This window comes from Ochotona curzoniae, unplaced genomic scaffold (genome assembly GCF_017591425.1).
Source record: "Ochotona curzoniae isolate NIBS_2020 unplaced genomic scaffold, NIBS_Ocur_1.0 contig_2235, whole genome shotgun sequence".
Lineage (NCBI taxonomy): Eukaryota > Metazoa > Chordata > Mammalia > Lagomorpha > Ochotonidae > Ochotona > Ochotona curzoniae.
Genome location: NW_024465384.1, coordinates 2,797,946 through 2,814,794, shown reverse-complemented (window position 1 = coordinate 2,814,794; position 16,849 = coordinate 2,797,946). Strand labels below are relative to the sequence as shown.

Here is a 16,849-nt window from a genome sequence, read left to right as displayed (position 1 = left end):
CAGCTTATGGCCAGCGGGGACAGGGGAGAGCCAGGATTTCACCCCCAGCCCTCCGCCAGCCCTCGCGAGTACTCACCCGCGAGGGGGCTTAGTTACCCCCGGGCCAGGAGAAGGCCGGGGTCCCTGCCCCCGCCGCAAGCGGCGGGGGCTGTGGCTGGGACCCCCGGCAGGGTTCGGACCGGAAGAGCGGAAAGATTTTCTCAACCCTGGTGCAACGAAGCCAACAACAGCCCAGAACTTATCAAAATCACTCAAGTAATACTCTTAGAACACTCTTCCCCATATTGGGGTCTCTAAGGAGTCAGCAAAAGACCGCCCCTCATCCCTGGGTACTGATATAGTCCGACAGCAAGGAATGACCTCCTTCCCTACCCTCCCTGTGAACACAGGAGAAAAAAAAATTGAAATATTTGTCTTACCCACCTTCCTCCATACCTCTACCCTGCTGACCCTAATCAGAGAGACCCACATGGGTGTGCATTCCTCTCAACCATGCAAACAATACTCAAAAAAAAAAAATGTAAGTCAGATCTTGTCACTCTTCTAAAAACTCTCCTGGGGCTTCCCATCTGATTAAAAGTTCAAGTACTTTGCTCCCCACTGCACTACCTCACCTGCTGTATTACTTACTGTACACTACTGTACTGTCACCTGTCCCCAGATGCTTTGAAATGGCTCCCACAAAATCTACTTGCCACTTCTACACTAAAAGGTGGGGGTCCACCCTCCCCCTCTCCCTGAATGTTGGTGGGCTACTAAAAGTGCCCACGTACACAATAATAAACTTCCTCTGTAAAGAGCCAGATAAATCCTTTAGGCTTGGCAAGCTATATAATCTTTGTCACAACTTTTTAATTCCATTCCTGCATGGCAGCACTAAAAAGTCACTGACAACACACAGCAATGGGTGCGGCTTTGTTCCAATGCATTTTTATTTATAAAAATAGCTGAATGGATTTGGCTTGATAGTCATGTTTTCCCAGCCCTGAACAAGTCAAGTGAAATGTGACAGCACTGACAAGTGATACCAAGCAGGACTCAAAAAAGCCTCCAGCCTCCAGTTCTCTCTCTGATCACACAGCCTGGAAGCCCGGCAGCTGCCAAGCCAGTACAATCCAGGGAAACCCCGGAGACTGAGCAAACCCACACTACACTCCAACCAGGAGACAGAGCTGTGAGGGCAGGAACCCTCACACCATTTCAGCCCAAGCAACACTCAACAACGCTGGAGGGGGCAGCCCTGACATAACCCACCCAAACCCTTAATTTATAAGTTAAGTAATGATTTTATTGTTTTATGTTAATGGTCAGCAAACTATGGCCTTTGCTTAAGTTGAATCTGCTACCACCTTTTACAAATGAAATCTCAATGCGACACCACGACTTGGGTACCATCTGTGGATGCTTCTGCACAGCAGCAGAGTAGCTGTGACAGTTCTGACACCTCCACTATTTCCCATCTGGGGATTTGGGAAAAAATGCTAACTCCCACTTCAAACCACTCTCAGTACAGGGATAATGGTTAAGCAGCAGCAGACAGCCAGAACCCCGCCTTATTTCCTCTGCATCTCCACCTAAACACAGCCTTAACCAGGTCTTCCCTACTTTTCCTCACAAGTGTCCTTCCTCCCTAAAAAGCCATTAAAAAGTAGCTTCTCTGAAATGTCACTGTTGTGTGAGGAAGCAATTAAAGCCTTGTACTACTGTATACATACGTATAATATATATTGACAGTGCAAACAATTCAAGGCTGGGACTATATATCTATAATGTAATACATTTCAGAGTATAACAAACGAGACAATAAACCATTTAAGGCCAAAACAAATGATGACTGGCAATAAAGATTATATATATAATGAAACTTGGGTTAGCATTAGTGTAACAGGGAAAATCCTGACACATTAGGTGTGAGCATTTGGCTCAGCATTAATTTTGCTTGAGATACCCATGTCTTGTATCAGAGCACCTGGCTTGAGCGCTGGGTACTCTGGCTGTTGCAGACGTTTGGGAAATAACACAACAGATGAAATACTTTTTCTTTCTTTCTTTCTTTCTTTCTTTTTTTTTTGTAAGATAAAACCCACACTGAGATTAGCTAGGAAAAAACAACTGCTTAGGAAAATTGAATAATAGGGCCTGGAACAATAGCTCAACTGGCTGAATCCTCCTCTTGTAGGTACCAGCATCCCATATGGGCACCGGTTCTAATCCCAGCGGCTCCACTTCCCGTCCAGCTCCCTGCTATGGCCTGGAAAAGCAACTGAGGATGGCCCAAAGCCTGGGACCTTGCACTCACGTGGGAGACCAGGGGGGACGTTCCTGGCTCCTGGCTTCAGATTAGTTCAGCTCCTGTTATTGCAGCCATTTGCGGGGCTGAAGCAGTGGATGAAAGATCCTTCTCTCTGTAAATATGATCTGCCTTTCTAATAAAAATAAATAAATCTTAAAAGAAAAAGTTGAGTAAGAAAAGGTCATACATGGCAAGATCTTTCAATAATTCTGTCTCCAAATAAAGGCTGTTTTCATTGAAACAACAGATCTGTGAATTCCTCTGATGATCACACAACTAACATTTGACACATTTATCTTGGTTAAGACTGAAGAAGGGATGACCCAGATGACTCCTGCTCCAGGCTAAACTTAAACTTGTTTAACACAGGACACAACACAGCAGCATTTGTTGGATAAATGAGTGAAATAAGATAACAAACAAAAACAATAGCTGGGGAGCAGGGTTAGATTTAATTCATCTCTTAAGGCAACTTTAAGTTCTCTTTTTCATCAGGTAGGTGATACAGAAACACAATGACCTCCAAAGTCAACAGGAAAACTTTTAATTTAAAGGATACACTCTTATAAACCATAAAACTCACAACTCAAACCATTTCTGAGTAGCTGCCAGGTACCCCTATGGGTTTGTAGTTTTCTTGAGCATACACTGAAACATGTACAGGAAAGGCTTGCCAGACACAGTGCTCAAAAAGTGAATAGGTCTCTATGCAAGAATTTTTCTTCAATACTCTTCTGATAAAGCAAAAACAGTGAGAATTAAATTTCTAATCCAAAAACCACAAAGTTGAAAATGTGATTGCTAGCATTAGAAAAAAATACGTAGTACAGTTTTTACTTTAGTTGGAGAAAGAATGTTTCTTATCTGCTAGTTCACTCCCAAAATGCCCACAAAGCTAAGGCTGGGCCAATCGAAGGTTAGCAGGTGGGAACTCAATTCAGGTCTCCCATGTGCGTGGCAAGAATCCAACTTATTATCACTGATCCACTACATCCCAGGCTGTCCATTAATAGGAAGCAGGAAGAGGGAGTGAAGCTAGGGCATGAACCTATTCTGATATGCAATACAGAAAGGCCAAGCAGTGTCTTAACTTTTTTTCTTTTTCAAGGCTAAATAACTACCTCGTACGATCAGCAAAGCTAAAACATACTTTATCTCTCAGAAAGCCTGAGATACCGAATAAGATTTGTTTACCATAATTTTCAACAATCTCTTGTTACCCCACAATATTGGTATTAACTAAAATATCTACTAAACCCATACTAAAAATTAGAGTGGTTGCTGGTGATCCAGGCAGGCTCCTTAAGCCATCAGTGTGTCTCTGTAGTCTGAGTGACCACACCCTGCTTCATATTTGAAAGTGGCCAGACTCTCATTACACAAATAAGAGAAAAATTATTCAGAAAACTCAAGAGTTCTTCAGCTTGCTTTTCTTCTTTCCTTCAATGAATATTACTTTACTCATGTATTACATGAGATGTTGGCAACTCAAAGGACAAAATAACCCTTTCGTTGAGAGAGCTCACAGTCTAGTGAGAAAGAATAACATACAAACCAACACAGGCTCTGAGTGATGGGAACAGGGATGCTGTGGTGTGCACTCCAGATATTGGAGGAAGAAAAAAGAGAGGGTACCTAGCTAATTACTCTGACATAAGAGATGGGTTTCCTGTGGATGCGGGCCCTGAAACGAGACGGTTGGGGGAAGGAAGTATACTGCAAACAGGTAAAGATTTCTTCAGCTATTCAACAATTTGAACATCTGCTATGTGCAAAGGCAGGAATACAGCAATAAAGAGAAATGGTTCTATTCTCACAGTACTAACATAATACCAGGAGACACAGAAGCGATCACTAACTACACAATGATTTAACTGCAACTGGAATAAGTGCTACAAAAGGCACAGGGTGCTGCAAAAACTTAGAGACCAGGTGACGTGGGGAAGACAGTAGAAGGTGGTAGTTGGAGAGTACTTCTTTGAGGAAGTTATGTTTGAAATGACATCTACAAAATAAACGAGAATTCACTGCATGAAGAAGTACAACAATCTCCCAAAGAGTAACAACAGCAGTTCCGTGTGAGTGGAATGGGCAGGAGCACAGACGAGCTGGACAGTTCCTAGGAGTCCAGGTGTGAGATCTTGGTGTTTTGCACAAAAGTGGGCATGTGGACAGAGAAGTAAAGGTGTCTGCATAGGAGAAGGGGAGGATGTTCAAGGACTGTACTGGATAAAGACCAACCCTTGGGAAAGGATCACAAATTCTATTTCAGGCAACATTCAGCTGGAGAGGCCAGTGAAATACTTCAGTTGCCATGTTAAGGAAATAAGTGGATTCCCCCAGAAATGGTTGAATTACATCTCCATTCCTGATCCTGCTGAAACGTGATCTTCAACACGGGTTAAAATGAGGGCTTACTTCCATTTTAATGTCAAGTTTAGAATGCAATGTAGGGATATCCGTATCAAGTTCAAGCACTTGCTGTAGCTGCGAAAAGTACGTGGCCCCTTTTCTTCTGAATTTTGTCAGATGGGCTCCTGAGTAGCCATTCTTACCTTCACTCTGTTCATCATTCCACTTTACCCTACCTGGTCTTCACAGTAAACAGCAAATCACGAATTTATACATATCACACAAAACTTGAAATGTTCAGCTATTGTTTTTTTTAAAAGAATTTTAAAATTTATTTGAAATTTATTTTAAGTTATTTGAAAGGTCACAATGACTAGGGCTAGGCCAAGGTAAAATCAGGAGCAAGGAACTCAATGTGAGTCCCACGGGTGGGTGACAAGAATCCAAATACTTGAGCCACATTCCACTGCCTTTTCAGATGCATTGGCAGGGAGCTGGATCAGAAATGGAGCAACCAGGACTTAAAACGAGACTCACTTGGGATGCCTACTTTATATTTTTTTTCAATTTTTTTAAAATAAAAAGATCTATTTATTTTTATTAGAAAGGGAAATCAGATTTACAGAAAGAAGGAGAAATGAAGAAGAAAGATTTTCCATCCACTAGTTTACTCCTCAAATGGTCGTAACGGCCAGAGCCAAGCCAATCCAAAGCCAGGAGCTTCTTCCAGGTCTCCCTTGTGGGTGCATAATCCCAAGGCTTTGGACTATCCTCTACTGCTTTCCCAGGCTACAAACAGGGAGTTAGATGGGAAATGGAGCAGACAGGACACGAACCAGCACCCATATGAGACCTCAACGCTTGCAAGCTGAGGATTTAGCCAACTGAGCCATTGCGCTGGGCCCTGGTATGCCTACCTTACTTCCAAGAATCTCTAAAGGAGACTTCCAGTACTTGCTGCATTGACTCACATTCCTCACAAATTTCTACTAAATTCTAAAAATGTATTTATGTTTCCTTCATCTTTATGGTATCTATGAAAATAATGAATTACAAGCTCATCCCACAATGTTCTTTAAAGTATGAAAACTCGAGGGAGACTGTTGTGATACAACCTTAAACTGCTGCTTGGAACACTCACACATCACACTGAAATGCCTGTGGCCAAGTCCTGACCATACTTCCAATCCAGCTTCCTGCTATGTGCTTGTGAAGCAGCAGGTGACAGCTTAGGATCTGAGTCCCTCTTACCGACACGGGAGATGCAGCAGCAGTTCTTGACTCGTGGCTTTAGCCTGGCCTGGCCCAGCTCTGGTTATTTCAGAACCAGCCCATAATGCAGCATATTAGTAAGGAGATAAAACAGTCTGTGGCTTGTGATACAGACCTAATGGCTGCTGGAACCCTGAGCAACTACTTTCTCTGAGTTTCTGCTGCCACATCTATAAAATGTGGAGAGTATATTTCTTCAAGAATTTTTAAAGGCTTACATTAAGTGAAATAATGGATACATTCAACATATAGTCACTATCTTCATCAACAAACTTTCAAAGGCTACAGTGAAAATGGAGAGGGCAAAGGGAGAATACATACCATGTTCACAGCATCCTGATCAAAAGGGTTCCACTCGATGTTCTGAGGATAGTGAGCCAGAACTTTGGACTTGAACGTTCTTCTCAAAGGACTCTGGTCAAAATTTTCACCTATGACAAAAAATGATTCATTAATTCCTACAACCCTTCTTGAAAAACATGTTATAGTTCTATACTTACTTGAAATCAATCTCTAACAAGTCTGAGTGGTAAGATGCCTAAAGAACAAATGAAAATTGGAAATAGGAGGTCCACATTTAAAAATTTAGGATCAGATTTTAAAATCATAGATAACTGACAACTTAAAAAAAAACAATCAACACACACTAATCTAATTGTCACTAACTTATAGTTCTCATTTAGTTATTCAGAAAACAAAGAAACTTCATATGGAAATATTTAATTCACTAAAGAAACATCTTGACTTGAGTTGATCCCAGTCTCGTAATTATCTCATTTTACACACAGATAATGCTTGATGCTCAAGAGGTGGCAATTTTGCTTGAACCTTCACAAAAACCGCTGACACACGTGAGCGCACAAAGGCTGTTAGGTAAGAAAACTAGCAAAATTAGAAATGTCATTGCTGAGTATCTGTGTCAGAAAAACAGAAGAAGCACATGAGACTATTAAACACCTCACACCAAATTAATTACCCGTCAAAATTCTGGAACCATGAAATAACTATACTATTATATTTAAGAAAACTCAGTAACAGATGTCAGATTAGTTCTTTATCTCCTTGACCCCTGAATTCCTAAAAATATCTGTTATCACTAAATACTTTAGGTTTTGTAAAATGTTTAAGTGATAGATCTTAATTTTTCAAAATCACAAACTTGGGCTAGAACAGGAAGACCTTGGAATGTCTATTTCTCTGTCTCCTATTTTTTTTTTTCTATTTTAAGGCTTTAATGAAGTGCAAAACATCAACTGTTACAGCTAAAGAAAATGTCACCTGTATTTGTACAATTAATAATACAGTGAAGCAGTCTGACTTATGAGTCATACTTCGACATCTTGTTAGACTCAGTTTCCATTTTGGGTAAAAAAAAAAAAGAGATGTAAAGATACATACTAAAATACTTCTACGTGCAAAACTTAACAGATCACAGAAGGAGGGAAAAGTCACACTCTAAAATCTTGCTGGAGACTGCAATATAAATACACAGAAGCTTTTTGGAATAAGGGCACATAATTTAAATACATTACTGAGGCAAGTAAACTACTGCCTTGGTTATGACTATGGCTAATGATTTTTCTCCTTAGGATTTTTGGCAAGCATCAATTACAACTCTGTTTCTTTCTACCCCATACTTGCCTCTTCTAAGAACTAGAAATTTTCACCCCTGAAATGATCAGAGGCTTCCTAAAAGAGAGCCTAATAATTTTAGTACATCTATATCTTAGGGTGTATCAGCAGCAGTAGACCAACAAGTCAAGGTGGCTGAAGGGCAGGGCAAGGGCTCATAATTCATGATGTCATGGTGAATGGTGTCTTTAAGCAGCTACCAGAGCTTCATGTGAACACCAGCAATGTTCATTTATTGCTTCATAAGGAAGAAAATAAAGATTGCTTCTCTCATCACCAGAAAAACCAAAACACAAACTGTCTCCTGATTTTCTAAAAGCACCTGCTGCTGACTGCTACGGAGACAGGACAGCAGCAGGCAAGGCACAGACCAGGAAGGACCCCTCCTCCCCACATGACAACATCCACGTTCCTCTGCTAACTGTGGGAGCCCAGGACACAGCATACGGCCTAGACACAACTTCTGGCAACACTTACCTTTTAATGAGTTCCTCATTGTGTATGGTTAAAATAGCAACATTATTTTCATTTACATATCAAGTTATTAAAGGGACAGGACAAATCATAAGTCATGACAGTGCTATTTGAAAGAGAATTATTCTGTTAACAGGGAACACCACACCCTCTTGAGATAGAATCAACTAGAGAAGGAAATCACCTCCAGACACAATGAATTCACCAAAAAACCCACAAAACAGAAACAAAAAACTTAACAAAAGAAAGTCACCAGAACCACCACCACCACCACCACCTTCCATTAGATTGCCAGAAGGGGGACAACAGGAAGAGTCACCGCTACTTAATCCTACAAAGCTGTCTTGGCAAATAGCATGCTGAAGAAAATTAGGGGAGCAATCAACTCTCGGGACCTTCTGACATCACTACTAGGCATTCAGAAACGAGTGGATACGACTCTACAGAACTAGCTAAACAAATGCCTTTCAGGGCTGGGCTCTGGGAGACAGCCCACTCTTCTCACTGGAACGCAGGGTTATGGACCTGTAACTGAGAATCTCCTGCAGGGAAAAATGACCAAATCTGAGAATCTGGATTCCCAAGAAATCTAAATATCTTTTAAGTTAAAATTGAAACAAACAAGGAGTATAAACTTACACAGTATTAATAATCCATTTTATGACTAAATACAGATTTAACTTCAAGTTAAGACTACCTGCTAAATTTAAGCCACAATTAAGCTTTTTCTCCTAAGGAAAGTGTTCTATCTGCCAAGAGAGCTTAAAACTGGTGATATTTTTTCAAGGTTTGAAGCAAATGAAGTCTTTATGAAAATTAAGATGAAGATGAGAGAACAAAAATACAAAATAATACCTATTCAAAGTGTCCAATCAAAACCAAATAAAGACACATTTATTACAATGGGATTGGGGTGAATTAAGATAAAATTTCTAATACCCCATCACTGTTTTTTAACTTTTACCTGAGGTCGCATTTGCAGCATCTTGGCTCCTGCCATGACGATCTGCTTCTAGCCATTGGTACAAAACTACACAATGTAACAGAAACAAGAAGAGCTTTATGAACAAAGAAACAAAACAAACAAAAAAAGCAAAAATGACTTTAAAGAATGGAAAATGAGAATGAAAGATTAAACAAAAGCAATTAAATGTGAAACATTAATATCAATAGTCTACAGCTTAACATCAATGGGATAGAGCTTATTAGCTATTAGTAATAAGAGTAAAGAGAATAGTTAATTTTAACAAAATGTCACTTAAACGTCTGTAAAGTTATTTGTACAAGGAAAAGCACACATATTCTTTCAACACTAATTTCTCTGGAGAGAAAGCAGTATCTCCATAGTCAGGTATAACAGAGTGTGATAATAATAAATAGATAACACTACAAAAGACCGGCTTTTAAACTTATTCCCTCCGCCCCCCTAAAATTATATCCCAGCCACTGCACACCTATCATAGTGGCTCAAGTCTGACAAACTGATGATACGAAATGCTGACAAGGACGTGAGGTGGCAGAACTCCCATTCGCTGCTGGTGAGAATGCAAGAAATGGTATGGCCACCTAAGTCAGGCAGTTTCTTACCATATTAACCATATATACCGTATCTATTTTACCATATAATCCTATGACCAGATCTGGTCATTAGGAGAACATCAGACAGATTCCAAGAGGAACAACCTATCACATACCTGACAAGTATTCATCAAAACTGCCAACAGCCAAGAGCAGCTTTGAAATGAACCAACGAAAGAATGAATGCATGTGTGATAGAGCCAATGGCAGGGATCCTCTAACAGAAAAAGGACAGCAGGTAAACACCACAGAAATGTGATCCGTGCACAGACTTCACGCACCATACAAGTGTAAGGGGTGGACAGTAAGGGGAACTATAATCTTTTCAACATTCTTAGTAAATCTGAGTAGTGCTCTACAAAAACAAATGTATTTTAGAAACGACATTACCGGTATCTAAAGAAAGGGTTATTATATCCAAACTCAAATAATCAATCTTTTCTATATCAATCTATATAAACTTAACATGAAATCTGCTCTGTCCTATGATCCCATTTAAACAATAATCTTTTCGAGCACTACTAACCATGAGGTGTGGCCTCATATAGAGAAGTTTACTACTGAGGACACAGTTAGTAATAAACACACACTACAAATCTTCATCTGAGAGGCTTTGAAGGGCGTTGAAACTCCTGGTTGTCTGCTTTTACACAACTCTAAAGAGATGTCAGGGGCCTGGTGCGGTAGGCTAGTGGCTAAAGTCCTCACTTTGCACGCACTGGGATCCCATATAGGCACAAGTTCGTGTCCAAGTGGTCCTAGCTCTCTGCTTGTGGCCTGGGAAGGCAGTCAAGGACAGCCCAAAGCCTTGGGACCTTGCGTGAGACACCAAACAAGCTCCTGGCTCCTGGCTTCAGACTGGCTCAGCTTCGGCTGTTGTAGCCATTTGGGGAGTGAATCATCAGACAGAAGATCTTCCTCTCTGTCTCTCCTCTTCTCTGTATATCTGACTTTCCAATAAAAATAAAATAAATCTTGAAAAGAAAAAAAGAAAGAGATGTCAGGTCTTTGTTGTTTGAACAGCAGCATATGGGGGCGAGCATTTGACCTAGCTGTTATGCTCTGGCCAGGATGCCTTTGCCTCACACTGGTGTGCAGGTGCTCAGGTTCTGGCTCCGGCTCCTGACTCAGGTGGTAGCGTACCTGGCACACAGCGGGGAGATCCACAGTCATTTCCTGGATGCCAGCTTTGGCTCCCCTGAGCCACTGCGGGCATTTGGGAAATGAGCCAAATGATGAAAGCAGTATGTCTGTCCCTCCATTGCTGTCTCTCTCCCTTACACACATGACAAGTGACACAGCGCATCAATGTCAGACAACCTTCTACCCAGACCCCAAGGTCAGAATAATTCCAGGACAAGAACATAGTGAGTCTTGGTCCTGACATGATCAGAGCCCACGCCCCAAGGAAGGCTGTAGGGCGCTTTTCCATGCTCTCCCCAACAGGAACAGCAACACGCAGGGCTAGGGAAGGTGTCTACAGACCTCCTAACCTGTAGGAACAGAGGGAATGACTCGTCACAAGCACCTAAGGCCACCCTGAAATCATTGATGCCTGGGGACAGTCGGGAATACAATCTGACATCCACTTTGTGAGTTCACTGGTTCAAAACAGACCTCAGAACAACCACACATCCGTGGAGTCAGGTCTCTGGCTGAGGGTGACGTGACAGGCACAAGCCAGTCCCTTCCTCTGGGGATGTAAAGCAGACAGCTGCACAATCTGTATGGCAAGCAACTGTTACAACTGGAACTAGTGTGAAAAACTTCAAGAGGGATGCTTCACTCACAAAATACCTACCAGAGACACTTCCTCTCTCTCATTTACAAAAATAACCACCACTCATCAGAGGCAGAACGGGAGGTGGGGGCTGTTTTCCATGACCACAAATATCCCATTTAGAGAAGCAAGCACACACTTCACAGTCCTCACTGAAGATCATCTTCACCAAAATGAGCTGCCAAGCGGGGAACCAGTCCTGCTGCCAGCTCTGCTCAGTCCCGCTCAAGTCTGTAATCTGTTTGCCTGGGTTAAAGAGGACACTCTGGTCTACCTGCAGATTATCACTAGGATTAGTTACCGATAGTTCCCATTCCTGCATTTAGTTCTTTTAGCTTCTGGTCACATCAGAGAAAAACGAAACATGAAAACAAATGTGAGAGTGCGGTATGATCAGTTATGCTCACAATACAATCTATCATTTCAATACGTTTAGTTGTTCGATTATTTCATCTTTGCCTCCAAATTTACAAAGTCCAGTTAGCTATGATTTAGATAACCCAGAAAAATTCCAGCAAAATTTGTGAATATGTTTCAGACAAAGCTATAATCTGACTCATAAAGTTCAGAGTTCAAAGTTTATTTCAGAGCATACAATTTTAAAAGATAATGTAAAATTTTAAAAAAGCATGAATAATTTTAAGACATCAACATGTATGTGAACAGTTATGAAAGGACTGAACTCTAAAACTTTCACAACCCCCCAGAAAGTATTTGAAGTATGGAAGGACAGTATTTCACAGTATGGAAGAACCTGCTACAAAGTTTGTAGAGGATGTGAGAATGCCAACAACACGACTGCCCTTGCAATGCTGGGAAAGGGATTTGGCCTGTCAGTGGCTTCAAGCTGTTTCTCAATTGGCACTGGGTGTAAAGACCCCACCCCAAGGCCAAAGCCACTGGTATAGATTTCTACAGGCTGTCCACAGGTCTGTAAGCAGAGAGAGATGTGTGAACATTGTGAAATGTGCAGGCTCAGGATGGGTGAGACTTGCTCCTTTTCTCTCTAAAGGAGAAGATAAAATACCAACATATACTTCCCATAGTGTCCAGAAAGGACAGGAAGAGGAAAAGGGAAGCAGGGGAGCAGGATACTGCCCTTGAAATCCACACTGAACACTCCACCTGAGCGCAGAAGGAAAAACATAGTGGGGTGGGGACTGTCCGCGCAGAGCCCACCCCGAACTGATCTGGGCCCCAGGAGGTGGTGGGAGCTGATGAGTGAGACCGACTAGAAAGGGAAGGGCCACCTGGCAGACTGGCAGCTAAAATGGAGGGTCACCTCGGAACAGGTGACATTTAACTTTATTAAATAGACACCTGTTGAAACAGTCACCATCACAGCATTTACATGGTACGTATTCTAAGACAGGTGCTATCCTGACAGCTCCACATACACTCGCTGCTTTCACCATCCTCAGATCCCATTATTGTCCTCACAGAACAAAGAAACCAAAGCTTAAAGGGGAAAAAAGAAAAAAAAAAAAAAAAAAAAGACAGCTAACTGACTCGCCCAAGGCAAGCAGCCTGGATCCACACCTGTCCAAGTGAGGTTGTCTCAAGAAAGAAGATTTTAGGCAGGGAGACAACTGGTACTGAACCCAACAGGCAGACCTGAACAGGTGAGGCAGAGCCTGAGCACGAAGACCAGTGGGTCGTTGTACCTGAGCAACACCATGGATGGAAGGTGAGGCCAAAGAGGCAGCAAACAGCCAGAAGATTCAGGCCCTGGCAGGTCACTGGGAGAACCTGGCGTTGAACACTAGGTATCCAAGAGAGCAACTGAACAATTTTAAACAGGGAAAGGACATGACTTAGCTTTGCTTAAGAAGATCACCCTGGCAGCTGAGAACACTGGCAGTTTACGAAGGCAAGAGGGCAGCAGCAGAGGCTAAGGGAACAGAAGCAGGGAGGTGACAAGGGCAGGTTGTTTCCCCTCTGTTGGAAAAACACACTAATTGAAACGTTAAATAATAACTATATACCAATCTGAAACTCTGATTCAGTAAAAATCTCAACATTTTGTTCCCTCTGCTTACTCTGGGAGACCTGGCTGGAGCTCAAAAAAGTTTTGCAATGGCCTCAGTTCAGGCCCCCTGTGGGCACCTGGGGTGAACCAGCAGATGAAAGCTCAGTTTCTCTCTCCACTCTCAAAGCAACACATACAAATAAATACCCGAGTGACATTTTTGAACATACATTAATAAATTCTGAGTGAATATTAAATAGATGGCTAGCTGATAATCCAGGACTCAGATGAAGAGAGGAAGGCAGGAGTGAGAGCTGTAGGGGACTTACAGAAGAAATCAGAATGGGGAGAAAGAATAAGGAACTGGCAAAACAGCCAAAGGCAGAAAGCAGCCTGTGAGATGGGCGGAAAACCAGAGTACTGATGGAACGAAAGCAAAATGAAGAAAATGTTTCACAAAAAGGAACGTGACTACACGGAACCCAGCGGTGACCCGGACAAGAGGAGCTTCCGTGGAGCAGCAGGGGTGAAAGCCTGCCCAGAGTCGTTCCAAGTGAGACTGCAAAGTCAGCAAGAAGAGGCAGGGAGTTGAAGGACCTGCTGCAGAGTTGGCGACATGCATAATGTTAGAGGAGAATGCAAGGTTTGTGGTTTGTGTTTTCAGACAGGAGATAACACGAAACATGCACAGAGTGCCCATGCTGCGCCAGCACAGTGACCAATGCTGGGACGCTATCAGCACAGGACAATGCCCTCATCTCCCTCCCTCCTCCCCTTCCTTCCTGGTTATAAGGCAGAGAAGTGACTGCCTACCTGACCCTGAGCTCAGGCTGCACTTCCTCTTCCTGGAATGTGACTTATCTCCTTCAGCAGTACAAGTCTTTTATTCATGACCCTGAACCCTCATCCTCTCATTCTTTCTGCTGTGACTTTCCTCCTTAGCAACCTTGGAACTGCCCCAAACAACATTTCATGGATAAGCACCAAAGTACAACCCTGGCGGATTCCCTGCCGTGAAGAGGCAGCTTCGGGCACCCCTCACCACCCCTCTTCCCTCCTTCTCAGCAACCTTATTTCTGGGTAGGGGTCAAATGACTACTTACCCAGGCAAAGTGACAGCAGCAGTGACACAAGTCACCTCCAAATTAAAATACACAATCTGTCCTGCCTCTGCCATCCATCAGCTAAATGCAAGCGGAAATGAGATGAGGTCACAAAATGAAGTAAGACGGGGTCACTGAATGCCTCTGCAAAGTGGTGTCTCTTTGTCTACATTGCACTAAAGGTGAATGAGAATTAAACTTCGAGCAGTCTTCAGCCTCTGATGGTTTTGGGGTTGTTATTACGGCATTTAGCTATTTTTGTATAACTGTGCTTGCCTGAGATCTGACCTCCGGCTCCAGCACTAACCCCTGACTGCATCATGCTGTCTGCTCCTGGGGAATCTTCCACACTGCCTGTCGCTGTTGAATATCATGATGGGTATGGTGCCTCACACACACAGCAGCATGTGCCCGGATTTAGTGAATGTCACAGAAGCCAGATACTAATCAAGACCACAACTGCCCAGCCACAAAGTGCCTGTGAGTTCCCTGAAACACAGAGCATGTAGGCCAGGCCCTGTTCAGCTCCAGGCTGCTGGGCTTCGTGGGGACCAGAGCAACTGCCCCAGGGCAGCTCCGTAAAACTACTGGCCCTACTGAGAAATATTCAAGAATAAAGAAAACAACCTTGGCCACCTTAAAAGTTGGCATTAATCACGACTTAGATGAATGGTCCAGAAAGGCTGGAATTTTTAGGAGATTCTGAGTATTTTTTTTTCTATTACATCAAAATTAAAGAGCAAGACTAATTTTAGCTAATTCTAACTACATCTCAACTGCTGAAATTTACTCCAAGAGCACACACAATACATTCAATCCCACCTTGGTTCTGTATACAGTTCCATTCCCTCACTGGCTCAGACCCTGCAAGTTGGGTGGGGAGCATGGTCCCCAATAAGACTGCCCTCACTTCAGACACCAGTTACACTTCTGGGATTCCTACACTAATTCACTGGCCAAAGGCCCTCAGGACCAACAATTTACTGCAACTCAGAAAACTCAGGAAAATTAAACGTTACAGTTTCATTACAAAGATTCTGAGAAGGAACAGGCGACTGAAGAGACATACAGGGTAAGCAAGGAGTGGCAGGGATGTGGCATCTCCTTATGGGATCAGGATACCCATCACCCTCCACACCACCCCTCCACAGCCCACAGCTTCCCTCCCCCCCAACACACACACACCCATGTCCGCCAACAGAGACATTCCACTGAATTTCAATATCTAGAGATCTTGGCAGAGTGCCGTGACAAAGACTTGACTGAACAAATCTCTTGGGACATGACTGAACTCAGCCTCCACCCTCACCCCTGCCCCAGAGCCCAGGCTGAATCAAAATCCTAACCCTCCTATTACTTCTGGAGATCGCTCTGGGATATCTGGGGGCCAATCATTAGTCACCATGTTAGCATAAAATTCCTACCATCCAGAAAATTTCCATGATTTTAGAAGTTCAGGCCAAAGACCAGACATAGTCTTTATTGTGTAATGGCACTACCAGGCAGAGCACAGCCTGCCACCAAGCAGGGATCACACTGACACTTGGAAAAACAAGCTGGGGATAGGGGGCCCAACACGATGGCTTAATGGCCTAAACCCTCATCTCACGAGCGCCTAGATCGCATATGGGTAATCAGCTTGTTTCCCGGCTACTCCACTTTTATCCAGCTCCCTGCTCGTGTCCTGGGAAGGCAGTAGCGGATGGCCCAAAGCCTTGGGACCCTGCACCCACATAGGTCCTGGTTCCTGGATTCGGACTGGCTCAGCTCCACCCATTATAGCCATCTGGAAGGTAAACCAGCAGAGAGAAGATTTTTCTGTCTCTCCTCTTTGTAAATCTGATCTGCCTTTCTAATAAAAATAAATACATCTTAAAAAAAACAACCACCAAAAAAAGCCACAAACAAACAAACAAAAAACAAGCTGAGAAGGGAACCCCAGGATCTGGAGTTCTCTGACAATGAAGAAGAAAACAGTCTTGCTGGTAGCCCATGTTTACCACAGTACCTCTTCCTAAAACACAAAACCAGAAAAATACAGATTCTTAAAACTGGCAGATTCTAACTGGCAGCAAACATGGGTTTATAAATTTCAGGCTAATAATCAAATAAGGGTTGGTTATGTGGTCAATAGTGCTTAGTCAGCAACTTTAATATTCTAAGTAGGTAACTAAACTTCAGCAACTTGAAATAATTATAGCCATGAAGCAGGGTTCTAGTGCTGGGTGAATAGAAGCACTCTTCAGAAAGGCCTTGGAGAAGTAGAATTAAAAGATAATGTACAGCTACCCGCCCGCCCCCCCCCCCCGCTCCCATTCAAACATCCATGGTTCATTGGACTTTTGTATTCTAAGACTCAGAACAATTTTCCATCCACTGTGTCATTCCTCAAATGG

The 16,849-nt window shown here is 42.8% G+C and overlaps 1 protein-coding gene across 1 annotated transcript in view; it reads right to left on the bottom strand.

Annotated features, from left to right (window-relative positions):
* DENND5B (DENN domain containing 5B) overlaps window positions 1-16,849 on the bottom strand; it is a 151,184-nt gene that overhangs the window by 83,549 nt on the left and 50,786 nt on the right. The window contains exon 2 of the mRNA XM_040972237.1: window positions 6,239-6,348. Coding sequence (XP_040828171.1) covers window positions 6,239-6,348 — 110 coding nt within the window. The remainder of the gene's footprint in view (window positions 1-6,238; window positions 6,349-16,849) is intronic.